Source organism: Hippocampus comes, unplaced genomic scaffold (genome assembly GCF_001891065.2).
Source record: "Hippocampus comes isolate QL1 unplaced genomic scaffold, H_comes_QL1_v1.1 scaffold377, whole genome shotgun sequence".
NCBI lineage: Eukaryota > Metazoa > Chordata > Actinopteri > Syngnathiformes > Syngnathidae > Hippocampus > Hippocampus comes.
The window spans coordinates 268,642-287,953 of record NW_017805832.1 but is presented as its reverse complement, the minus strand read 5'-3'; the positions used below and the strand labels follow the sequence as shown (position 1 = coordinate 287,953).

Here is a 19,312-nt window from a genome sequence, read left to right as displayed (position 1 = left end):
TGTGTGTGTGTGTGTGTGTGTGTGTGTGTGTGTGTGTGTGTGTGCGCGCGCGTGTGTGTGTGTGTGTGTGTGTTCAGAATCAGCATCGTTCTGCTTTTTCCAACTCTGTGCTGCTGCTTTCTAATGGAATGATGCCACGTTCCATGTGTCCTCCAAAGGCCGAGTCTACATTCATTTAGTGCGTGTCCTCGGAGCTGAAGACCACTTTGAAATGTGCCTCACTTTACTCGCGGTGTTCTAATTAGCCCGTGCACGAGTGGAGCTCGGGTACATGATTCTGTCTGATAAATAGGCTTCCTTTCGCTCCGCTCTACCAACTTTGATGCATTTTCTCTGCAATGCCAGTAATCCGGGACATAATGCATTTCTTGAAGGAGGGGGGAAAAAAAAAAAAAACACTGACTCAGATCCCTTCAATACTTACGCCACTTAACTGCAGATGGACCCTCTGCTGACATTAAGCGACTCTATGCCATACAGCCACTGATATACATGATGTAACAATATAACATGAAATGCCATTTATTTTCTTTTTCTATGCTTTGTAAAGAAATGTCAATAAACTGTAAATATGCGCAAGCAAAGAGGCGGAATGGAAATGCAAACGAATGTCGTGCATTTCCAAGCCCAGCTGCAAATACTCTATGAGAAATAAAATACGTCAAGGTGCCCATCCCGTCTGGTGTTTGCTGGTTTGTTTTGAATATTCAAGTCATAAACATTGTGTGCAGTTGACCAATTTGCATTAAGCCTCGAGATAAGCAAATGTTTTGACGTAATTCCTCAAATAAGGCCCTTTTAATAGACTCCATATCCAAATTCGAAAAATAAAACCCTGCCGCAAATAGACCCCTCACTGTTCCGCACCTACAACAAATGGAGTCTTGTCTCCTGCGAGCGTGTTTCACTATTCATAAAAGTAATCCTTTTGCTCTATTTTTACTCTCAACCATGACAAACCTTGCTCCTCATTAGAAGACCTAATTTTCAAGTCCTTAGAGATTGTGACGAACGTAAGATCAAAACCGCTATAGCACAGCGGCGCACAACGTGCAGACGGACCGATACTGAACTATGAAGCAAAAATGCGCTGCCACTTCCATTGCGCTTCCCAAAGGGAATTGAGCGCGACCCAGGTTGAAATCGTCAAGACACAGCTGTGTTCGGGTGTGGCGCAGACGTCCTTTTGTGACGCGTGCAACCCAATACGGCCTCTACGACTACTACGGGAGATGAAAGGACAAAAAAGGGATGGATTGTAGGCTTTAACATTGTTGAATAAGGTCCCGTTTTGAGAAAAAGGAGCCTTCTTCCTCCACATTTCCTCTCCAATGAGACTAAAAACCTTTTACCAACACGTTTGGTGTGTCAGTCTTTCCTACAAAATCCTTCATTCCTTTGCAGTTGTGCAACCCGTGTCCATCTTAATCAGTGAAACACAATGCAATATGTTTCTTGTCTATTTAGTGCAGTAGGAGGCCAGTGCGGGTTTGTCAAGTGTCAGTTCCACAGGACTTTTCGCTCCTGTGTGGCTTGAGAATCTTTTGATCGTTGTCGTAATTGGTTTGAACACACCCAAGAGCTAAGGAAGATCCCAATAGAACTTTTTTTCTGTGTATTGTATTATAATCACACACACACACACACACACATTCCGACTCTGTTATGGCTGTGGTATTCTCTCCCTGAATATGGAAAACCACCATCTCAGCTTTGTACAACAATTTCTGTGTCAGTGCCATTTATTTTTGCAGGCAATGTGAAAGGTGTTTCAGAGTGTACAGTTTCCAACAACGGTGTTCCTCAGGGCTCATTTCTTCGGATCTTGCTATTTGGAGCTTTTTGCTAACAGGGATGATCAGAAATGTACAGTATTTGTCTTTGATTACTAAAGTAATATTACATTTATTATCAGTACAATGTGTGTGGAGAGCAACGACAGTAGGTAGGTGACTTGTGATTGTTATCGCAGACTGCTGCGTCTGGTATGCGTCTGCGATGCGACATGGAGCCAAAGAGGCCATCTGGGGACTTTGGACAAGTGGCATTTTCAAAATACCAAAAAAATGAGATCACAGACTAAATCCTACCTCACACTAACACAACGCTGGTGCTCTTAAATGCAAAGAGGGGAGTTAGACGGGCCCGTGTAACACATTAGAGCACATTACAGTAAATGGTTTATGGAGCTCAGTGCTGCTGCACCTGATACAGTGACTCATTTTCCCCTACATAGGGATGGATGGATTGATAGATTACTAAATGTGGAGGATAGAAGGGGATCAAGATGTAGATGCAGTATGTCAATCAATACATGTATATAGCTGTGCATAATCTGTGGATCGATTCAGTACATACAGCTACATGATTACATTTCAATGACAAACAATGAATCCCATAATACACAGCATGTAACCGGCAAGATGTGATTGCGCCAAACTGAAGAAAATCATTGTCCCCTTTGTTCTTTCATGTTGTGAATCTTTTTTTTTTAAATTACAATAATTTAGATCAGCAACACAGAATGGAGCCATTCATTCATTCTCTGTCAAAGGAGCTCTGTGTGACAGGAGACATCTCTGCTCAGGGGTGTAGCCGGCATGCAGGAGGTGTTAAGATGAACACACACACACACACACACACACACACACACACACACACACACACACACACACACACACACACACACACACACTGGATATGAAAGATAAAAAATGTTTTCCTGATGTCTGCGCATGCACTGTAGAAAACATGCAGGGAGGGAGCGTGGATGGGATGGTTCTCATGTTGCTCTAAACCACAGCTGTTGGGAACGCGTGTGCGTGTGTGTGTTTGCGTGTGTGTGTGTAATATTTAATACAGCTCCCGCGCTTGCATCATCCTCTTCATCATCCCCTTCCTCGTCATTCTGCAGCCATGTCGGACTCTGAGGACATGACGGAGTTCGCCAGCATTGTGGAACGTATCGAGCGGGGCGAGGTGAGTCTCACGGCCGGCTATGGAAGTGCAAACGGCGACGTGTCGTGTCGTCTGGTTCCCGGCCGCATGCAAGCCTGTCCGGTGCCGTTTATGTCACATCGATTTGATTTATGGCCATTTTGATGTGATACAGTCGATACAATGTGCTTCCCCTTTGACTGTTGACGTCATTTTTATGTGATTTTCTATGTGATTTATTGTCATGTTGCGTCCATTACTCGTGTAGGCTGATCGTCTGCTGTCATTCTCATTGTACGCAATTGAACATAATGATTAGTCATGTGCATGCATAGTATGTTCACCGGCCACTTTTTTTTAGGTACAGCAATGAGTTCAAATGCAAGCGATGAATCCAAATAGTCTATCTTACAAGAATCATTTTTCATGTCGCGATAGGTTTATTATGATTATCGATGGGTGGGTTCAACTGCATCACACTGAGCTGTTCCTAATTTTCTGACCTCCACTGGAAAAGGAACCCAAAAGACATCAAATAAGATAAGATAAGACACCCTTTATTTGTCTCACAATGGAGAAATTGCCAATTTACAGCAGCAACAATTATGAAAGGGTGAAGCAGAAGAACAAAAAGTATATAAGTAAATATAAATTATAAAATATAAATACAGTATAAGCATATTCAGAATGGGTGAGTGGGGGTGAGTCCAGGTTTTCAGGTCAGGTCTGTCTATTCAATAGCCAAAAAACCTTACAAAAGTAAAAACATTAAAATACGCACAGATACACACACACACACACACGTGTGTGTGTGTGTGTGTGTCAGTCATTATTATCATTATTATACATTTTAGTACGAGTGTACACTGCAGTCTGCACATCCACAATAAAGTATTTAAAAAAAAAATATATATATATATATATATATATATAGTAAAGAGAGAGATAGTCTGTTGTTAGAAAAAGTGAAATATTAAGGAATAAAAGATAAAAAAAGACGTTAAGATAACTGTATACTTATAAAAGTAAAAAAAAAAATGAAATCAACTTATGTGATTTACTACTTTGTAGCTAAATAAAGGAATCACAACAATACAATTTAAAAAAACAAAATGAAAACGGAAAAGGTAATAAAACAATGTATTCATTCATATTAATTTTCATTGATTTTATTTGATGTACCGGTGGTTAATCCATCTATAAACTCCAAGAACATTCATAGATACAGTGTTAAATTAATAATTACACACATTTTGAGACAATTTGTAAACTGTAATGTGGTATCTTTTGCTCAGTCGAGGTCCTTCCTGATTGGTGGTTATGATACCATCAAAGAAGAAAGAGCAAAAGAAAATTTCAGATGAAAGAGTAAAGGAACATTGAGGCGTGAAAGTGTGAGCTGTACCCAACAGTAGCACTTCATTGAATGCGCATTCTGTTACTGCTCAGTGTGTCATCCTTGACCACATATTGCAGCATTACAATATTACATTCTAATTAATCATCATGGCTAGTGAGTGTATGCTATTATTTATTCGATGTATATTTTACACTGAAAAGCTTAATTGAATTGAATACAACTTTATTGTCAAACGTATTAAAAATAGACCATTGCAAGTACTCTCATAAGATCTAACGTTCCGACACCATTCCGACACCATTCCTGGATACTGATCTATTTAAAGATCAATTGTAGAGTAACACGTTGCTATTTCAGGCATTTGTTGTGTTGGAAGGCCTGAAAGTGTTGTAATGAGATGAGTTTGTATGTGTGCTAGTACAGCAGTTCCACAGTGCTGCAGGCAGGGTGCACACTCTTCTTGTGTATGTAGTGGTGGATGTGGCACACTTGGCAGCAGCTGTGCAGTGAGTCAGGTCACCCGGTTACTGAGAGGAGTTTATGACACTGGTCAATAAGGAAGGAGGAGGGTTTACTGTCTGCTATCTCACTTTCGTTCTCAGCTTTAAATTTATGCACTTGTATATTTTTTTTTGTGTGAAGAGTCTGACTGTCTACCAAAAAAAAAAAAAATCCCATGGGAAATAATGGAATAGTCTGTGCTAGGGTCAAACTGTGGCCCCCAAAGCCTCTTAATTGTTGTGCAAGTAGTGTTTTAAGTCACAAGTCGTCTTTAAAGGTAACAACAAATCTGTGAAGCACTTTGAAATGAAAGAAGTTAAGCGCTGTAAAATGTAACAACGTTATAAGATAAGAAAACCTTTATTAGTCTCGCAATGGAGAAATTCCCAATTCGCAGCAGCAAAGTTATGAAAGGAAGACGTAGAACAACAAAATATAGGAGCTGCTGGAAAGGCAGCCACTCTCGCGGCGCCTTTTGGCCGTCGTGCAAACCACAACAGCAATAATAAAGAATGTATTCAATTAATTCCTCTGAAAGTAGCCATCAAATCTCATGTTTTAACTTATTTTACACAGTTCTTGAATTGATCCAACTGGATGGTGTACCTAAAAAATTGTACCTTGCCCTTGCCAAAAACCATCATTGTGTTGCGTGTTTGCCATTCATACACGCTCTATTGAAGTCCAAAAACTTGTCAGCTTACTTATTCAACGTTTAGAGCAGACGGACTTCATTTTCTACACAAAACCATGCCCGTTTGACAGTAAAAAAAATGGGACTGTTAGATTGATGACGTTGGTAATTACGTTTACGAGATGCTCTTGAAAGCAACAGTCGTTGCCATAGAGATACCCCTTTTCTTCCCAAGGCGCCCTCCCCTCCCCCCCGCGTGCTGCCTTCATAGCCGCAGTCAGCGTCGGCTACTTCAGCTACCAATTCGCCGGCTCTGCTCCTTAAGCGGCGTCACGAAAAGTTCACGCGGCTTTTTTTTTTGTACTCTGCATCAGCTGCCGTCCAAACACACGCCGTTTGTGTTGGGACACTGAAGAAAATCGTTGTTTTATCATCTAAATAGCCGTGGGAAGTGAAATTACCCCACACCTTCGTCATGAATGCGGAGATGCGACCAAGTAACACACACGCGGTAAGTCACTTGGGGAAAAGTTTGATGATACTTTTAACGAGACGATACGTCAAGATTGTCATTTTTCTCCTCAAAACAAGCATATTCAAATAAATCTTCGAATTTCCGTCTATTATACCGGAGTTTAATCTCTTTGAAACACTGTGACGTTTTTGTAATGATTTCTGAGCGCTCACTTCTCGAAATTAATTGTAATTATGTCGTTCAAATAAGCGCTTACATCGTAAACGTGAGCGACACACGTTACGCGTGTTTTTTGTCTATATTTAGATGGTGGACTTAATCCTCTCTTATGTAATGTGTGAGAACCACGCTAAACGAAAGACACTATGCAAAGGAGGAACTAATTGTCACACTGGCACAAGTGTGCTTCGTGCTTGCCCATTTGGTCACACCTATGTGATAGAAAGCACACAAAATACCTCTCTTGAAATGGAATTCAAACAAACAAACTTGGGTTGAATTTGTCAATCCAAAAAAAAAAACATCCTCGTACTTGAAATTAGTATGTCTACAACGTGGTGTAAAACTAGATTAAAAAATCCGTGATAAACAGGCCAGTCTAGTACCTGTGCTCTTCGACTACAAAGCCACGCTGTTGTAACACATCCAGAATGTGGTTTGGTATTTTCTTGCTGAAATAAGCAGGGACGTCCATGAAAAAAAAAAAAATCATTGCTTGGATGGCAGGATAAGATTGTCCAAAACCTGTATGTACCTCTCATTATTAATGGTGCCTTCACGGGTGTGTAAATTACCCATGCCACTGGCCGAACACAGCCCCATACCATCACAGATACTAACTTGAATTTTGTGTCCATAACAGTCTGGTTGGTTCTTTTCCTCTTTGGCCCGGAGGACACGATGTTCACAATTATGGACACTTTTCTTAAATGAGCTCAGTCCTAGAAAAGCTGGTGGTGTGTCGTTGATAAATGGCTTTTGCTCTGCTTGTGAAATTTAAAATTGTGCTTACGGATGTAGCACTGAAGTGTATTTACTGGCATTGATTTTCTGAAGCCCATGTGGAGATATCTTTTACACATTCATGTCTTTTTTTGATGCAGTGCCGCCTGAAAGATCAATGGTCATGGGCATTCAATGTTGCTTGTCGGTCTTGCAGCGTACAGGCTGTGATTTCTCCAGATTCTCTAGTCAAGTCAACTTTATTGTCAAATATGTTGCAACATACAGCACAGATGAAATATCTTTCCTCTCAATCAACAGAACAGTTAACATAAAATGACAAAATAATACAACACAACAGATAAGACAAAGACAGTCATGCAATCTTAACCACTTTTTCTGCATACGCTTTGTTGTTTGAAGCAGTTATAGATGAAAGAGGAGAGAATCAAAGCGTCCTTTCACCAGTGGATCAAAGACGTCTTGCTGAAAATGTGCACACGTCTGCTACGAGCTAAGTTTGAAAGCAAACAAGAAGCTGTAGCGTCTATTGATGGGGGAAAAAAAAGATTTGCTCACATCTCCTGTCCCATGTAAATCCGCTTTAATTCCAAGCGGCGACTCCCAGTTCCACAAACGCATCTGCGGTCTGTGCTGACGCTCCTTTCTTCTCATCGTCGGCTCCACAAGCTGTCCTAAGACCCTTTTGATGATATGAACCGTAGATGATGAAATCCCGAAATCCCTTGCAATTGTATGTTGAGAAACTTTGTCCTTAATTGGAAAAAAATATATGGGGTTGTTACAAAATTTGGTGAAAAAGTCTGTCGTCATTGTGGAAAACTTGGTAATGGTTCGGGGCTATGTGGTGGGGGTTGGGTCAAATTGATTGTTAATACCTTTGCCGCCCGCAAGTTCCCGTTGAAATTGATTGTTCATGGCTTTGCAGGTTCCCATCAAAAATATCGAGCGGGAGCTGATCTGCCCCATCTGCAAGGAGCTTTTCACGCACCCCCTCATCCTACCCTGTCAGCACAGCGTGTGCCACAAATGTGTCAGAGAGCTACTCATGCTCAACTATGACGACTCCTTGGACGGCGGCTCCGAGTGCTCGTTGCCGGGCAGCCCCAGGTCCCGTGTGCCTTCGCCTTCCATGGAGAGGCTGGACAAGCTGGTGCGATCAGGTCAGTGCGAGACGAGATTTGTGAGATGGGCGTGATATTATCAAGCCAGGTTCGTGAGATGACGTCACGGTGGAACCTCTGAAGTCACGTACGCAGAAAGTTTCGATTTTCCCAATTGACAATGTCAATCATTCAGTTCCAGGATCAACGGTTAACCTTTATTAACTGTACAGGAAATATAGAAGTGTAAAATAAACTAGACACAGTCCTAATTTTAAAGAGAGTCACAAAATAAGGAAATAGAAACATGATTCGCAGGATTCTCCAAAATATGAGTCCAATTCCAAGTGTTGGACTTTTGGGGCTCGAGTGTACAAGGCTCAAGACAAAGGGCCGAGCTCAAAAGTGGGCCACACTGTTGTATGCATCCCTCCTCCTCCTTGTCCTACTTTGATGAACACAAATGATTGAATGACAATGTGGCACACATGCCTTTCTTGCGCTAATCCTGTCGATTTTCTTAAGTAGGAGTCACATTTATGAGGTAGGTCTGCTGAGTTTTGACAAGCTCAAGCTTGACTCGTCACTTCCGTCTGTTTTTAAGGAATGGAGTGGGTGTCAAATAACCCCGGACAATCAGCAAACACTGACGAGTGATGAAAGGTTGAAAGCATTATCAACTTGTCACAACAGTTTTGGTTTCCCCGCCTCAGTTGGCTGTTTTTAGTTGTTATCCTGAAGGACACACAGCGTTGCCTTTTATCTCCCTGTAAACAGTCGCTCGAATTGAACCTCTGCTTTTTAGAAGACTCGCCTTAGTAACATCTCCACGGCTAGAATTGACACATGCTATCTTTAGCTTAGTGGCAGACACTGCACTGTTTATACGCAGTCTCCACTTTGCTGCAGCAGCCCTTAGTCTCTACTCGAATTTTTTTTTTTTTTCGTTGGCATAACCAATGCTGAAGTCGCTGTGGAGGCTGCTGTATTTTACTCCACACTTTTCGCTTTGTTGGAGTGGACCTGAGTCTCTTCCAGGGTTGATATTGTTTTGGGTTTTTCTTTTGTTTTTAGATTTTTTTTTTTTAATCTTAAAATTAAGATAGGTTTAATTTGTTTTTAGAGCTTGTTTGTATTAGTTTGTTCAAAATGCTGTTTTAGTTGTAATTATTTTTAGTATTAGTTTTTTAAATTTTTAATTTAATACATGGATTGTATTGTGTGCTATAGAAAAAAAAAAGGGGGGGTCACTAAGTATAGAGTAGGCATCGGCAACTTAAATGATGGAGGGAGCCACAATTTTTCACTGGCGCTACTGATGGGCCTCGTCGGACCCCAAACATCTGATCCGATCAATGACAAAAATGCCAATTTAACTATGAACAAAATGTGTCAGTCCGCGAACATCCGAAGTGTATGTACTGTATAATTAAGGTCGATTGAAATGCATTGCAAAATTGTGATTTCATTTTTTTTTTACAACCCCCCTCCCTAAAAATAACACACACAAAACAAACATAAAAAAAAAAAAAGAAAAAAAAAAGAAAAAAATCGAAGTGAATCCGCGGACGCTGAAAATTTTTTTGTGTTTATTTGGGGGAGGAGTGGTGGGGGGGATTTATTGAGGGGCCACTCAGAGAATGGGTGCGAGCCACAGGCAGCTGCCCGTGAGCCGCCAGTTGTCCATCCCTGTTCTAGTGGCTGCGTTTTTCTACTCCCCAGTCTCCAGTGTAACACTACCAAAAACCTAGCTACAAGTGGTTGCTATGGCAATGAAGGTGCTCAGCAGAAAAGAGTTGGAAAAAAAAAAGTCTCTTTGGGGGAACATTCTTCACCCTGACACTCCAATGCAAGCTGAATGAATTTATTATGTCCTCTATGTGTCGAGTTGACACAGGAAACCAAAACCTCCACTTTTGAATAAGCAAATCGCTCGACAAGCTGAAAGCCCCTCAATGTGCTAGCCCGCTAGGGCGACGCCCCTGTATGTAAACTATGAACAAGCGCGGCCAGCTCCCGCATTAGAAAGCTGTAAACATTCTACCGAGGATTATAAATGTCCGAGTTCTGTTTTAATAAGATGATTACAAAAACCACACAGTGCATCTTTTTGTTTAAGGGCCTCAAATTTAGGAGCTCGTTACCTCGCCGAAAGAACAAGACGGCCACCACCGCTCGGATGGTCGGTTGCCATGGCGACGCCGGGCTGCCCCTGTAAGGAATGAATGAGGGATTAGTGGAAGGCGAAGAATGGAATGGGACCTGCTGGCTGTTTATTTATTGTCAGGTTGCAACTGGGACAGGCCTTGGTGTGCTGTGAGTGGATAGAAGAATGCTGCTTGTCCTTTGGGTTCCACCCAAATTTTATGTCTAAAGATGACCAACAAGGCAGACCATACACTAGGGCTTGACTTTATTGTTTAATTTCGGTGAAAGAATTTTAAAATTGATTGATTGATTGATGCGTCTTCCTTCGTTAAATGACCAAGACTGACCTCTATCGAAGCGAAGTGTTCCATACAGTCGGGAAATCCAAAGTAGTAGTACTGGGAAAAAAAATTCAGTTTCACATACACCACCTTGAAAGATTCACCATTGTAAATACTCGACAAGTTTAAAATGTTCGATTTGTTGTTTTTCCCAGAAAGCTTGGAAAGGGAAAATAAAAATCCCTCGAACACAATTCACTCCGCAGGACGATCATTCAGGGTAACCTTTGGGGTATCCGATAATTGGGCCTTTGCTGATTTTGATCACCATGGAAGGGAAAATGCTCAAATTTGGCCTGCTTGCCAGTACAGCGGACTGCCGCTATTTGGGGTGGATTGAGGCCAGGCTGGCCCATGAACAGCTAAAACCGTGAATAAATGAGCCCATTCAGCTGCATTGGGAGGAAAAAAAAACAAAACAAACCAAACCAAAACAAAACAAAAACATTCTTGAATACGCAGGGATATACCGGTAAGGCCAATAAGTATTTTTCATGAAAAAGATTCTATAAATAAGTGCTTCAGTTGGGGGTCCAGTGCCACAGGTGTGTGTCTCACAATCACTTAAATCACAATATTAACAGCAAGGAAGTAATGCATTTCTTTTGTACCTAAGTGATCCTTGTTTTTGCATGGACTTTGCGCGGACACCTCATTGGGTATACTTGTACCTTTTAAGTCTTCAGGTGTACCCAGTGAAATGTCCTCTGAGTATTTACTGTTGCATCCGGAAAGTATTCTCAGGGTTTCACTTTTCCTACATTTTATCTTACAAGTGCCTTCCAAAATGGAATCAGTTCATTTATTTCTTCAAAATTCCTCAACCTCCATAATGACCACATGAAGAAAAATTACACCCCCCCCCCAAAAAAAATAAGATCACATACATTTTACAGGTATTCACTGTGTTTCTGAATTACAGGCTCAAGTCTTTTTTTTTATTTTATTTTTTTAAATATGATGCCACAAGCTTGGACCACCTATTTTTGGGCTGCTTTCCCCTATTTCGCTGGGCAATATCACTCGTGCTCAATCAGGTTGGATTGTGACCTTTGGTGCACTACCGTTTTCCAAATCAGTTGATTCCTTTTTCAGGTCTAACGTTAACAAAAAAGTGCGAGCGAAATGCCACTGTGAATACTTCCTGGATGCACCGTTCTGCTCTCTGCTTACTCACTATGTTCAATCATCTGTTCTTGTGTTCCGCTCCAAGCTGTTACACTTTGATGTTTATTTCTGAACCACTTTCTTATCGCTGACTTGTTTTCATGATGACATGATCACACACACACGTTCATGCGTTTGTTTCATATTTTATTGTCACCTCTTTTTGTTGATTGCTTGCAGCCACAGTGCGAAGGTCGCTCGGAAGTCGAGGTAGACGCGGCCTCCGGCTGTTGAGTAACTGTAGTAGTGAGTACAGTGTCGCCAGTGGACCTTCTTTGTGAAACCCCAGCTTGAGTGCTACTTCTCCGCTAGTCCTCACCTCCTCCCTTTTTTTTTTAAGCCTTGTCACTACCAAACACAACTGCAAACTCACACTAGATAAACTGATTTTATTTGTTTATTTATTTATTTATTTATTTTTGGGTACTCAGTTTGTAGCTGTTGCATTAAAAGAGAAAGTTAAATTAACCTTAAAATGATGCCAGATATTTGTATAGCATAGATATCCGCCAAGGCCCAACAGAAATATAAGATACACGAGGTCCCCTGCTTGTGAGGTCCCGTTTCTGTGGTGAATACGCAAGTAGAGCTAATTTCGTGAAATGTCATAATTATAGTCAATATTTGTATCAAAAACACTTATAGGCCAAAAGATATGAATCCAATGCAAAACACTAAGTACGGCAGTAATGGAGTACAGTGGTACCTCTACTTACGAACGTCTCTTCATACGAAATTTTCAAGCTACAAAATGTCTCAACAGGAAAATATTGCCTCTTGTTATGAAAGAAATTTCAAGATACGAAAGGTAAAAATACAGGATGGCCTGCTCCTCGCAGCTCCGAATATCCTGAACGCAACAAATTATAGCTGCTCTGTCATTTGTTATTGCCGAGCATCATCCTGGCATCCCATTGGCTAAGAGGGAATTCTACCGTATGTGTGTAGATAGGTGTCGATGCAGCATCCTCGTCATTTGCCAAGGAGGTGTTCCGATAGTTTTACATAAATGTGAATCACCCATAAAAACTCCATTTCCATGTTTTTTCATTGCATAGCAGAAGAAAGAATATCAGGACTAGAGCACAAGAAATACAGCTGTTAAATGACGTTTGGGAGGGGGGGATGCCGAGCTTCTAAACGTAGTCATTAGTCACGGTTGCTAATATTTCACTCCAGTTATGTAGGTGGCAGTATTGCATTACAGAGTGGTTGACAACTGCCAAACAAGTGAAGGAGAAGAAGCAATTTCTTTCTTCTCTGTAGCTAGGATGATCGAATTGAACAGTTGGAGATCAGGTTCAAGCTTAAGTAAAAAATCTGTTAATGGTTTCAATGCCAACGACTACATCCATCCTCTTTACTCTTGTCAAAATGAATGACAGGAAAAGTCTGACTCGAATAACAACAGCGGGTTTGTGTTGAAACAGAGAAGCCTGAACTAACACACCGACGCCGTTTGGGCTCGCCCCTCTTCTTGCTGTTCTTGACAGCATTGCCTTCAGGGCCTTCTACTCGCTCGCCTTATCGGCACCTCGTGGCATTAAATACACAAAATCGGCCGCTAATTGTTTAGCACTTGCTGAGGAGGAATCGCCACTGCAAGCCAAGCACAACAAAACAGAAGACAAGTGAGGCTTTGTTTGCGAGAAGGAGCTGCCAATATTTAATAGCGCTTTGGATGCTTGTGAGCATTCTTCGTGGCATAGTTTTTATTTTCTGTTACTTTGATTAAATAAATACATTTATAGTCCTCCATAAAAAAAATCCAACTGCATTAAAAAAATGCCATTGTTCCCAACTTTTTGTGAGTAAAGTTTACAGTCTGAAGATCAACATGACGCCAGCTATGAGAAACTGAGTTCAACCCATGCAGAAATCCTTGCTCAGTTGGTATGGAAGCAGGAGTTCAGAACATTCCAAGATTCTCCCATCCTTTTGACACTGACAAGATTATTTGTGTCCTGGTTTCTTCTGGCTGACACGTTTAAAAAAAAAAAAAAAAAAAAAAAAAAAAATCTGAGAATCATCCCTCGGATGGTACAAGCAGAAGCACTGTCGCTGCAGGGCCTGGGTCACTTGTCGTACGGGAGCCACATCATGCTCATCATCATATTGAGTTTGTCATGATCAGCGGTTGCACTCTGGCAGCCGCGTTAGCCCCGAGGTCTCAACTTGTCACGCTTCATCACCTTGCTCACCACAGCGCGGCATATATGCGGACTCAATGTAGTTCACCCATTTGTCGCTCTTGCCCCTGCTTCACCCCCACTCCCCCCACTTCCCCTTTGGGCTTTCCACAGTGTTTTTTCCTCACCTGAGGAGTGTTTGATTGAATTTTCAGGTCCACGGAAACGAAGCGGAAACACTGAGATAAATCCAGCACTCCTCACTTCTCCCCAAAAACGTGAAGCAATATTCTTGTCAATGTGTTTTTATTTTTTGTATGTTTGACGAGTCGTCAATTGAGTTTGGTGGCTTTGAGCGTGCTGAGTGTTTTTTTGTTTTGTTTTTTTGCGTTCGTCCTCACTGCTTTTGTGCCCGTGATGTGTGTGCGCCTCACTTGTTAGGATGCTGCTGCATCAGTAACAAGCACAGTATTGTGGAGAAAAAAAAATAACACTAACTCTTGAAAGCACTGTTGCTTTAGGAGGACTTTGTGTTGCATACGTGGAAATACACTAAGTGTTTATGTGCCAACTGGACAAATGGATAAATGATCTAATAGAGTGGAAGAGTCCTTTCGTTACAGTGGTTGACTTCCAAGTTGTTCTTGTATCAAGTTTCACCAAAGGAAAAAAAACCCAAGAAATAGACATGAAATTTTATATTGTACCGAGGTTTATCAATCTTTGGTGGCATCACACAAAACAAAGTAAAACACGCCGATGGTCGAGTCTTGGAGATCCTAACTGAGCCGAAGTCTCACAAGGTTTTGGTGAAGTTTACCACTTGTGGCATTTCCGCTGTCTTTAATGTCATTCAAGCACCTGATTGTCTCCTGCCTGGTCCAGCTCACTATCAACACTTATTGTCTGCCACTGTTGTGAATGTTGAATGACTTGCAACATGAAAAAAAAAAAAAAAAGATGGCAAAATCCCTTTTTCTCCCTCCACACATGACTGCTTGTCGTCTTTCTCAATGAGCCACAGTGGTCCTAGGATAGAGCCGCCTCCCGGACCCATGAGTGACAGCTGCTTGATATGATGCATTGTGTTGTGCTTTCCGTTACATGCATCCACGTATGTAAGGAGCAGTAGTTCAATAGTCATTGTTGATATGTTTAGCACAAAGTGAGGAGACTATGCTGAGGCCCTATTTGTGAGCGTGCTACTATTTTGAGTCTTTTTTTTTTTTTTTTACCTGCCGCTACTGAGAATGACATTGACGCCACATTAGGTGCAATTTAATCAGATTGAATGTAGAAATGTTTCAAAACTTTTTGCGATACAATTTCAATAATGATGTTGATTTAACATGTATTATTATGGTTGTCGTTTGCAATACAAATGACAATCATAAAGTCTTAACACTTTTTGTTATAGATTGTAGCTGGTATTTGATTTTTGCAGGTGGCCACTAGAGGCATTTCCGCAGCCTAATTGCTGTATTTCTCCAATTAACGGTCTGTTCATTTACTCAACGACAGTTAGGCAAGTTAGATGTATGGAAGGCCTTTCCAACATAATTTGAGATGGATTAAATGCCTGAGTAGGTGCTGTGGTTTTGGTTAGCAACTGAGGCAACTAAATAGGCTTGGAAGTGACCTTTTTTAATGTTAACACGTGTGACAAAATAACATCTATCAATTGAGAATTGGTTACAATCCCTTTTTTCCTGAGTGCAAAAGGGACGGTATCTTTTTGAAGCAGATGACTTCTTGAGTGGAATGGCAAATGCTTAAGGAAATACGGTATTCACAAGTAGGGCCTCAGACAAAATCCCAAATAGAATCCAAAGGCTGCGAATGCCAAATTCTACATGCATTGCTCACCCCGCGTTCTCCCTCCCCAGGCTCCATCTCATCCCCGGGCTGGCGCAGAGGATCCGTGACCCCTCGGGTCACCACCATCGCGTGCCCGGGCTGCCAGCACGACATCGACCTGGGCGAGCGCGGCATCAGCATGCTCTTTCGCAACTTCACTCTGGAGAGCATCGTGGAGCGCTACCGCCAGGCGGCCCGCGCCGCCGTCGCCATCATGTGCAACATCTGCAAGCCGCCGCAGCAGCAGGAGGCCACCAAGAGCTGCATGGACTGCAAAGCCAGCTACTGCAATGAGTGCTTCAAGATGCACCACCCATGGGGCACGCCCAAGGCCCAGCACGAGTATGTGGGACCCACCACCAACTTTAGGCCCAAGGCAAGTACCACTGATTGATTACTTTAACACTCTTACTTGACTGTTGTTCGCGTTGGCGCATTACGCTGAACCTTCACACCGACATACATTTGCTTTTTAATGGATGGATTGATGTTGAGCCTACACTCACTTGAAAAAAAAAACTATTCATGCTTTTGTACCATTTCTGTAGTGTCCACAGAAAATAAAATGATCTGTCAGCCATTTATTTTTCAGGATATTGTTTGAAAGATGATTTTTAAATAGTTTTGTGGAATACAGGATTTAGGATTTTTATTTAATTTTATTAACTACTCACAGCAAGACTTATGTAAAGTGTATATCAAGGATATTTATGACAAAACTGTTTGTGCATGTTATTTTCTTTTTGGAATGTGTGGTATGTCGTAGCAGTTCAATCACCTTTAATGCCACAATGGAGGCGAGATGACGGGAATTTTGAGACTACACACAACACGTGCTTCTTCCTGTTATTTTGAGAGAAATTGCTCATAAGCGGTACAGAAAATTGGTAGATGGATGGCTGTATTTCATCCTTTGAATGGAGTTCAGAGGCTTGTTTCTCCTTTTTGTTTCTCCTAAAGGCAACGTAGATGCAACAAATCACTTCTCTTTTTTGGTGTTTGTTGAATTCTGAATTCAGTTTCTATTTGAAGATAAGAATCAGGAAACTTGTCTCGATGCTTTCTGGAAGTCTCGGGCTTCTTCCTGTTTCACTTCAACTTCTTTTTAATAGTTTTGTTGTGCTCTAAAAAACACTTTTATTCCTTTTTTACATAGTCCTGTTCTGGCTAATGTCATAGGTTCTAATGTGTCCTGAGCACGAAATGGAGAAGGTGAACATGTACTGCGAGGTGTGCCGGCGGCCAGTCTGCCACCTGTGCAAGCTTGGAGGCACCCACGCCAACCACAAGGTCACGTCCATGAGCAACGCCTACAAAATTCTCAAGGTACGGAACACGCACGAGGCTTTGTGTCACGTGAATGTTTTCCTTTTAATGAGTGGTTAGCTGCTAACCATTCATTAAATTCTTTGAAGTGATGCTAACCGTTAGCATCACTTCAAAGAATTTAACAATTAAAAAGAACCCGAAGAACCGGTTAATGGTTTAACACCAGGGGAAGGGAAAATGCGTCCCATTCTTGCGGCAATGAATGGCATTACCCATCCCAGATGATTGAAACACATGAACGTATTCGAACTTATTAAATGTAATTGAACACACACACAAAAAAAATGCCTGTATGAAATGAATGGAAAATACTGCAGCTGTTGCAGTGTCTTTGTTAGATTGTGACGCCTTGTGTGGCGGCATGTGATGTTGGCAAATCTTTATTTGAGTGTCTTGGCATGAGCTGTGTTCATTGTGTTTGTTTTAGTGTCCATTTAATAAAAGGCTCTCCTTTCCCACATGTGAGGGCATTGCAGTAAATATGCTGTAAAATCCACGAAAAATGATGACTCTTAAAACATTTGCGATATAATGGGGGTGTGGAAAAAAACAGAATGATATTTGTAGCTGGAGAAGACTGAGCTGCAGAGCGCTCTGAACACGAGATGAGTTGAGACTTGTCATCCGGGCACAATCTGTGTGAAATTCAATCGGCTGAGTGCAGGCGTGTTGTCAATATTGGATGCAAGCATTTGTTTCCCCCCCCCCCATGACTGTGTGTGTTCATTGTGTTGTCAAACTGTGGTTGAGGTGTATCAGTTGGCCCCGTTTCAGGTTTCGGTCGCTGGGAGCATAAATGCAGCATCATGTCATTGTGTTCCATACGAGTTAGACATTCTCTATGCAGATAATGGTCGCCGTCATAGTGGGCGAGTGTATTGTACCTATTCAAGTGTCTGGTGAGTGTGGTTTTTTTGTGTGTGTGAATGGAGCCCACCTAAAAATCTGCTGTACCTTCATCTGTCCTCTCACAGGAGAAGCTGGCCAAGAGTATCCATTACCTCATCAGCAAAGAGGACCAAGTCAAGACTCAAATTACTGGACTGGAGCAGCTCATTAGTCAGACAGAGGTACACAACTTCAAATCCCTAGCGAAGGCCTGGGAAGATGGCTCACTGATGATCACGATTGGAATTTTTATTTCCATTTTTTTTGGGTCAACTGAGTTGGAATTAGTCTTTTTACACTGCATGTAAAAGGCAACAATAAAAAATGCTGCCATTACAGTGGTACCTCTACTTACGAACGTCTCTTCATACAAAAATTTCAAGTTACGAAACGCCTCAACAGGAAAATATTGCCTCTTGTTACGAAAGAAATTTCAAGATATGAAAGGTAAAAATACAGGATGGGGTGCTACTCGCAGCTCCGTTTTTCCTGAACGCAACATACTCACAGCTGCTCTGCCATTGGCTATTACTTAGCATCTTCCTGGCATCCCATTGGCTAAGAGGGACCTCTCCCGAAGCTCTCGATGCATGTTGATAGGTAGATATATGTCTATGCAGCATCCTCGTCATTCACCCCTCGGGCCATGAGGCGTTCCAATAGTTCTACATAAATGTGAATCATCCAGAACAAGTGTTCACCAGTCTGGCGGCCGCTCACTATGCTGATGTTTGCCTTGGACATTTTCGAAGGATTGTTAAAAGCCGACAAAAGCAAACGTCCTTGGATCAGTTCTTTACAAAACGCCAGGCAAAAACCACTTCTGAGAGAGAACATGAAATAAAGAGGGCAAAAAAACGATGACGCAGTTAAAAATGAAATGACCATTTTTATTCTTTCCTCGATTCTGATTTTTACATTATGCACAACTCTGATTTATTGTGCACTAATCTAATTGTAACATGTATTTGTTACATATTTTGATGCATTTTTATGCTTTACAAAACATGTCTGAATTTTGGGGGGGCTTGGAACAGATTAGGACATTTACATGGGAAACGCGTCTCTACTTACAAAGCTTTCTAGTTAAGTTGTTTAGTTAGTTGCTGTTATATGTACAGTAAATTGCTCTGACATGTAATTGGCGCGAGGGGGGAAAAGTCAACTTGGCAATTTTATACTTTGGCAGGTAGTATCAGAAGCCCATCTTACACTGCCTTGAAATATGCCATTTTCCCCACATTTCTTTTTCTGTCCGTGGTATGTCTAAATTGCATTGACACAGAATAAAGAACAGAATGCGCAATTGTTTTATAGCACACAACATCTTTTAAAGGGAACAAAGTATACGGTCTCTGTGGCTTGTTTGAAAACCTGTCCGTTGAGTTGAATAGCAGTGTGTAATTGTCTACTGTATGTGTTAAGGGCATTCAGGTTCGTTAGCTAAACCACACAAACGAGGAAACTGCAGATTCCGTTC

At 41.5% G+C, this 19,312-nt stretch overlaps 1 protein-coding gene across 3 annotated transcripts in view; it reads left to right on the top strand.

Annotated features, from left to right (window-relative positions):
* Positions 1–2,748: 2,748 nt before the first annotated feature.
* The window catches only part of trim36 (tripartite motif containing 36), a 28,992-nt gene continuing 12,428 nt past the window's right edge, over positions 2,749–19,312 (top strand). The window contains exons 1-7 of one of the 3 annotated variants that reach the window (XM_019887545.1): positions 2,749–2,979; positions 7,799–8,033; positions 11,810–11,875; positions 13,974–14,036; positions 15,645–15,991; positions 16,795–16,941; positions 17,919–18,014. In XM_019887545.1, the coding sequence (XP_019743104.1) occupies positions 2,917–2,979; positions 7,799–8,033; positions 11,810–11,875; positions 13,974–14,036; positions 15,645–15,991; positions 16,795–16,941; positions 17,919–18,014 (1,017 nt within the window). In that variant the 5' untranslated portion in view covers positions 2,749–2,916. Of the gene's footprint in view, positions 2,980–5,688; positions 5,944–7,798; positions 8,034–11,809; positions 11,876–13,973; positions 14,037–15,644; positions 15,992–16,794; positions 16,942–17,918; positions 18,015–19,312 lie in introns of those variants that run through there. The other 2 variants (XM_019887546.1, XM_019887547.1) reach the window with 2 other exon arrangements.